Source organism: Rhinoderma darwinii, chromosome 7 (genome assembly GCF_050947455.1).
Source record: "Rhinoderma darwinii isolate aRhiDar2 chromosome 7, aRhiDar2.hap1, whole genome shotgun sequence".
NCBI classification, from domain to species: Eukaryota; Metazoa; Chordata; class Amphibia; order Anura; family Rhinodermatidae; genus Rhinoderma; species Rhinoderma darwinii.
In genome coordinates, this window is record NC_134693.1 from 91634164 (window position 1) to 91640521 (window position 6358).

General features: G+C 41.5%; 1 protein-coding gene across 1 annotated transcript in view; it reads left to right on the forward strand.

Annotated features, from left to right (window-relative positions):
* The window catches only part of POLR2F (RNA polymerase II, I and III subunit F), a 34799-nt gene extending 30169 nt beyond the window's left edge, over nucleotides 1–4630 (forward strand). Inside the window, exons 3-4 of the mRNA XM_075833677.1 lie at nucleotides 3503–3574; nucleotides 4410–4630. Of these exons, the coding sequence (XP_075689792.1) occupies nucleotides 3503–3574; nucleotides 4410–4500 (163 nt within the window). The 3' untranslated portion in view covers nucleotides 4501–4630. The remainder of the gene's footprint in view (nucleotides 1–3502; nucleotides 3575–4409) is intronic.
* Nucleotides 4631–6358: the final 1728 nt, after the last annotated feature.

The following is a 6358-nucleotide window of genomic DNA, read 5'->3' on the forward strand; positions in this document are numbered from 1 at the left end:
TCTATAATAAACTGAGGACTGGGCTCTTGGTCTGTGGGGTCAAAACAGCGAGATAAGGCGTCAGCCTTGGTATTCTTTCCAGCAGGTCTGTAGTGAAGCTGAAAATCAAATCTGGAGAAGAATAATGCCCACCGTGCTTGGTGAGAATTTAGGCGTTTAGCAGTCTGCAAGTATAGGAGTTTCTTATGATCTGTGTAGATTATAGGATGCCGTGCACCCTCAAGCAAATGTCTCCATTCCTCCAGGGCCAATTTAATAGCCAAAAGTTCTTTATCTCCAATACCATAATTTTTCTCTGCGGATGTGAATAATTTGGAGAAAAAAAAACACAGGCCACCAGTCTCCCTCTACAAGTTTTTTTTCTGAAAGAATAGCTCCGACTCCCACAGATCAAGCATCGACCTCCAGAACAAAGGGTTTGGTGGAATCCAGTCTGTGTAGGACTGAAGCAGAAGAGAAGGCAACTTTAAGAGCTTGGAATGCGGCTTCGGCCTTCATGGTCCAGTCCACAAGTCGCACATTTTTTTAACCACCTTATCAGTTTGTCTCGGAGAGGAATCTTTATCCTAGAGAAAACAAAAGGCAGGTAGAGTACGGTGTACTTGCATACGGAGTCGTAACCCTTACCCCAAGGGTGAGACTCGCATGACCCTGGGACATATCTGGAATTCCGGCAGAACAAGGTAGTTCCATCACTGCAATAGTCAAATGCAATATCCAATCCACAAGTTATATTCTTAAGGCTGTATATATAATTCCTCGTTCGAGGTATTCGCTCTAACTACATACCTGTTGCAGATCCCTTTTTAAATGTGAGCCTTTTGAATTTCCCACCTTCTAAGATGGCCGCGGACCGGAAGTAGCCCAATGTTCTTTCCGGTCGCCGCTATTCCATTGAGATGCGGCCGCGTCATAGCAGGCGACTGAGAACTTCCGGCTATGCGGCCACTTACGAGGACTTTGCCGGCGCTGCCAACCTTATGGAGCTGCCGGTCCTCGCATGGTCACGCAGCCTCGGCCGGAGCCTGGCTTGGGATCCCGAACCCCACACACTACCGGAACCCTGCCTAGGATTCGTAAGGTCGTGTTTTGGTTGAGAGGTAAGGGACCTCTCGTTAGAGAGGTAATTAGCCTAGGCACATAGGAGGAATAGAAGGGAGAGTGCACGGACTCCCCAATCTCGCCCCATACCCGAGTTTTATCCAGGAGCGACGTCTCTGCTCCTGACTGTGTAGGGACAGGAAGAACACTGGCAAGTGGGTGGTGGGAGGGGCCTTTTAACCTCTGTCTTCCTGTCCCTATAGAGGTCAATAGGGCAACCTCCTGTGGTTCTGTCATGATGGATGTACTGGAAATAAAATTTTACGTAGTCCGAAGAGGGAGAGGTACTGTGGTGCAGAGTGCAAGCCAGCAGTCCCCACACAAACCATCTGCCCTGCCCCCACAGCAGCATTGTGACACTGCAGCTAGCGGGTAAGTGCAAGTTCTTTCAGCAGGGCCAAAAGTTTTTTCAGCTACCACTGATCATTGATCAATGGCTCAGGAGACTCTACCTTTTGTGAATAAGAGATCAGGGAAACACAGCTCATCTTTCTCTATCCTGCCTTCTCTACAGACATAAAGAAGATGGTCACATGCGGCACTCACTGGGAGAGCTGTGCGTCCGTTCACTCAAATCCCTTTACTTCTGCATATAAACAATTTATCCTGTATGTTTATTTGAAACTCTGCTCATTTGTGGTGCTCCCAATGCCAGCATTCATGGTACAAGTGACAGCTGCAGCGTCCACACTGTTACCATTAACAGCTGCTGTGCTGTGGAATTCAGTGTCAACACTGCTACCGGTGACAGCAGCAGTGCCCTCAGCGCCAGTGGCACCCATAACTGCTGCAATGACAGCCAGAGTGGCAACAGCTGCAGTGACCCCAGTGCCAGCCAAATTAATTCCACTGTGGTTGGCACCAAAGCTGATACTGGTACCAGGGACTCCTGTAGTGCCATCCTTAGTGAAACCATTAACAGCTGCAGTGCCTTTAGAGCCTGCCACATCTACACCAATAACTGCTACATTGTCGACCCCTGTGCCAGCCACAGTTGTACTAGTGACAGCTGTAGTGCCCATGTGCCAGTCACATTTAACTAAAAAACCTTTTTATTTTTGTTTTTTACTTTCCAAAGAGCCAATGACACTGGGATAAAAAGAAAACCATAATTGCAGATCCAGGCTTCTGAACGAATTGCTATGTATGCAGTTCCTCTTATGAAAAAGAATGGGGTTCAATAAAATATGTCCAATGTGAATTGCTTGCACAATAATTCCTTAATATAGCATACAAGATAAATGTTTTTGTTTTTTTTATCTTGTTGCATACAATGCATTGAAAAAAAATACACAACTAATCGACCGCTTTAAAAAAAACAAAACACAAGATTACATTTTTAGGTCATATAGCCCAGCTCTAGCACCGATGTGGTCTTTGTGAGACAACCTCTTTTATTCAAATCCTTTCACTGTCCTTGACTATTGCATCCATCATTAATGCTGCCTAATGTTCCCAACTGATCCCTGAATTGGGTTGCACTGGTGGATGCAAGATGCGTAGCTGTAGAAGAGACGTATGTTACGTACACAACACATCTCATTAGTGGCTGACTATGTCAGAGGGAGACTATTGGCGCCCCCACTGTGTGGTCATGCGACCCCAGGGTACTTACTGATGGGTTGCCATGGCAGTTGGGGCCTTTAAAAATGTAACATTGATAGGCATAATACACTGCACTACAGAAGTATTGCAATGTATTCTCTGCATGATGAAAGGATCGCAGGGTCAATTAGTAGGATTAAAGATGTATAAAAAAAAAACCCCTTGCTTTCCCCCTTACAGTTTTTTATTGAAAATAATAATTAAAAAAAAATCATTGGTATTGCTGCATCTGTACCGACCAGTCCTAAAAAATAACACACTTTTTTTTCCCACCTTGCAGGATAAATGGCAGAATTGCTATTTTTTTTTTGTTCAATCCATCTGCCATAAACAGGAAATAAGTTGTATGTACCTTTTTAAAATGGTACAAATAAAAACCAAGTCATTCCGCATAAAACAATACCTCCGAACATCCAGCAGAATAGTTAACGTATTTAGAAAACCTGTTGTACGCCGTAAAAAATTCCCTGAAAATTGCAGGTTTTTTTTCCCCCATCCCCAGCATAAAAATAAAGTTCTTCAAACCATTATATGTACCCCAAAATGCTGCCATTAAAAAACAAAAAAACAAAACTCATTCAGCATAAAAACTAGCCCGCACACACCTATGTTGATACAAAATTAAGTTATGGCTCTGACTAGGCTGCATTCTTAAGGGGTTAATACTTCAAATATCATTGCTCAAGAAATCCGTGAGGGATGTATCATTTGTATATACTGAATTTGATATTTTATAGAATGGGCCCTGCAGCTTACAAATAATTTCACCAGTGGCTCTTGACCTTTTTCTTTTTAGAATGTGTGCACCTGTTATGGTGGAGCTAGAAGGAGAAACCGACCCTCTTCTCATTGCCATGAAAGAGCTTAAGTAAGTGTTTAAGACTTTGTTTTATATATAGTCAAGCCGTAAAGCAAAGGCTAGCAACCTTCGGTACTCCAGCTGTTATCAAATTACAACTCCCAGCATTCCCTGACAGCCGAAGGCTTTATTATTCCAACTACAGACTGTCAGGGCATGCTGGAAATTGTAGTTTCACAACAGCTGGAGTGCCGAAGGTTGCCGACCACCGCTGTAAAGTATACAGTAAAATCATTACAACAGTTCTCTTCCTCGATCCTAATATCGCTAAAAGAGGGAATACCTACTGATACAAGAACAGGTTTAAATTCCAGCTCCAGCAGGATACCCAGAAGCCACAATGCCCTAGATAGTGAGCAGAGTTGCAAAATACTGATGAACAGCCACTCGCATCGGTGCCAGTCAAATGCTTCTCTTTAGTGCACAATGTGGCTAGCAAGCTTTTTGGCAGGCCATAATAGAAGATTCTAGGCAGCCATCTGTTCTAATATGTACCCCTTGCAAATTACCGACAACCCATGCTCCCTTTATTCTATACAGCACACTGCAATGTGATGACTGGTCATAGCATAAAACAGTAAGACAGCCTTTCAAGCTGAGGGTGAGGTAGATGAGGAAAAATCCTCACTGCTAGTCTACTGAATAGTCTTAACATAGATGTTGCTGTTCTGCCTTCCTCTAGTTACGTCACCTCTAAAAAGGTGTTCTTGGTCTGTGGTTTGCCAATTAGTGCTGAGGTATTGTACGTGAACCATATAGTGTCAAATGAGCAGTCCAAATTCAGTGGCACATTGGGGATGCTTAACCATCTTCTCCACGTATCACCTGTTTTATGTTGCCGCAGAGCAAGGAAGATCCCTATAATCATCAGACGTTATCTCCCCGATGGCAGCTATGAAGACTGGGGGGTGGATGAGCTCATCATTACCGACTGAGACCACAACCCGTTACCAAACCCACATGGAACATTTCCTGTTTTATCTTTTTTTCCAGCAACTGTTGTATATAACTATTTTCTAAAACATGTAAATTATCTGTATTTAATAAAAATATTGTTGGATGTTTGGTTGTTTGTTTTTTTTGTCCTGAGTTTCTTTAGTTTAACCCCTTAATGACCGGGCCTGAAAAGACCTTAATGACCAAGCCAGATTAGTTAAATCTGGTATGTTTGACTTTATCAGAGAATAACGCTGTGAATGTTTTGAATATCCAAGTAATTCTGACACTGTTTTTTCGTCACATGTTGTACTTTATTTTAGTGGTAAAAGTAGACTGATACGATTTGCGGAAATTAATAGAAAAATGTAAGAAATTTTGTAAAAATTATCATTTTTCCCTATTAACTGCAATGTGTCACATGTACATACTGTACAATTTTTATTAAATATATATTGCCATCTCTACTCTATTTTGGCAGCACTTTTGAAAAAAAAAAATTTTTTTTTGAGCAATTTAGAAGACTTACAAATTTAGTAATAATTTTGTACATTTTGTTTTCCTGCACCAAGCCAGGTTTTCAGAGGCTCATAGGTGTCAGAATGGTGGAAACTCCCACAAGTGACCCCATTTTGAAAACTACACCCCTTAAGGTATTTATTAAGGGGTGTTGTAAGTATTTTGACCCCACATGTTTTTTGTAAGAATTCATGCAAAGCAGGCGTAATAAAATATAATTTCACTTTTTTTCATAAAAGTATCACTTTGAAGACAGATTTCTTTGTAAAGCGACCATGAGAATGAAAAAACACACTCCAAAATCTATCACACTGTTTCTCCTGGTTTCAAAAATGCCCCCATTGTGACCCTAATGCGTTGCCTGGACACACGGCAGAGCCCGAAAGGGAGGGAGCACCCGGAGGCTTTCAGGACTCATACTTTGCTTGAAAATGTTTTAGGCCCCACTGTACATTTGGAGAGGTTTTGAGCTACCAGAACGATAGAAACTCCCCATAAACGACCCCATTTAGAAAACTATACCCCTTAAGGTATTCATCTAGGTGTGTACTAAGTATTTTGACCCCACAGTTTTCGCAGGAATTAATGCAAAGCAGGTGGAAAGAAAGTTTTATTTTTTTTTCACAAATGTGTCATTTTAAGGTCAGATTTCTTGTACAGAGGACATGAGAATAAGGAAAAGCACCAGAAAATTTATCACCCTGTTTCTCCTGTGTTCAAAAATATCCCCATTGTGGCCCTAATGTGTTTCCTGGACACACGGCCAGACCCAAAAGGAAGGGAGCACCCGGAGGCTTTCAGGACACATGTTTTGCTTGAAAATGTTTCAGGCCCCATTACACATTTTATTTTTTTCCCTCAAATAGTTCATTTTTATCACACATTTATCACAAAGTGCATGCAACTGGTGAGGTACGCCTTAAAGGTATTACTATTGTATGCCTTAGTATAGAAATATGCAGAATACTCATCATTGGGGGACAAACAGAAGAAGTGAAGTGGATTTCATGTTTTTATAACTTTTTGTTGAAAAGGAGAGGATTCTACTTTTATAGATTGAGAAATATATGTCCCTAACAGTTTACACCCTATGATTGTCGTGCTAAGAAAGCAGCTGTCCTGCAATCATGTCAGTCCATAGACATTATGTATATCAACCCGCTCTGATATATAGTAAGTTAGAGTGGGAAAATGTATTCAACTGTTGGTGGAAAAAGGCAATATATCCAAAAAAAAAGGATGAAGAATGTATCCAGCTATGTGGAAAACTAGAGCATGTTCACAGGATGAAAGAAAATTTGTAGGGCTGTAATGGCTTTATTATTCAAAGTGACTGGT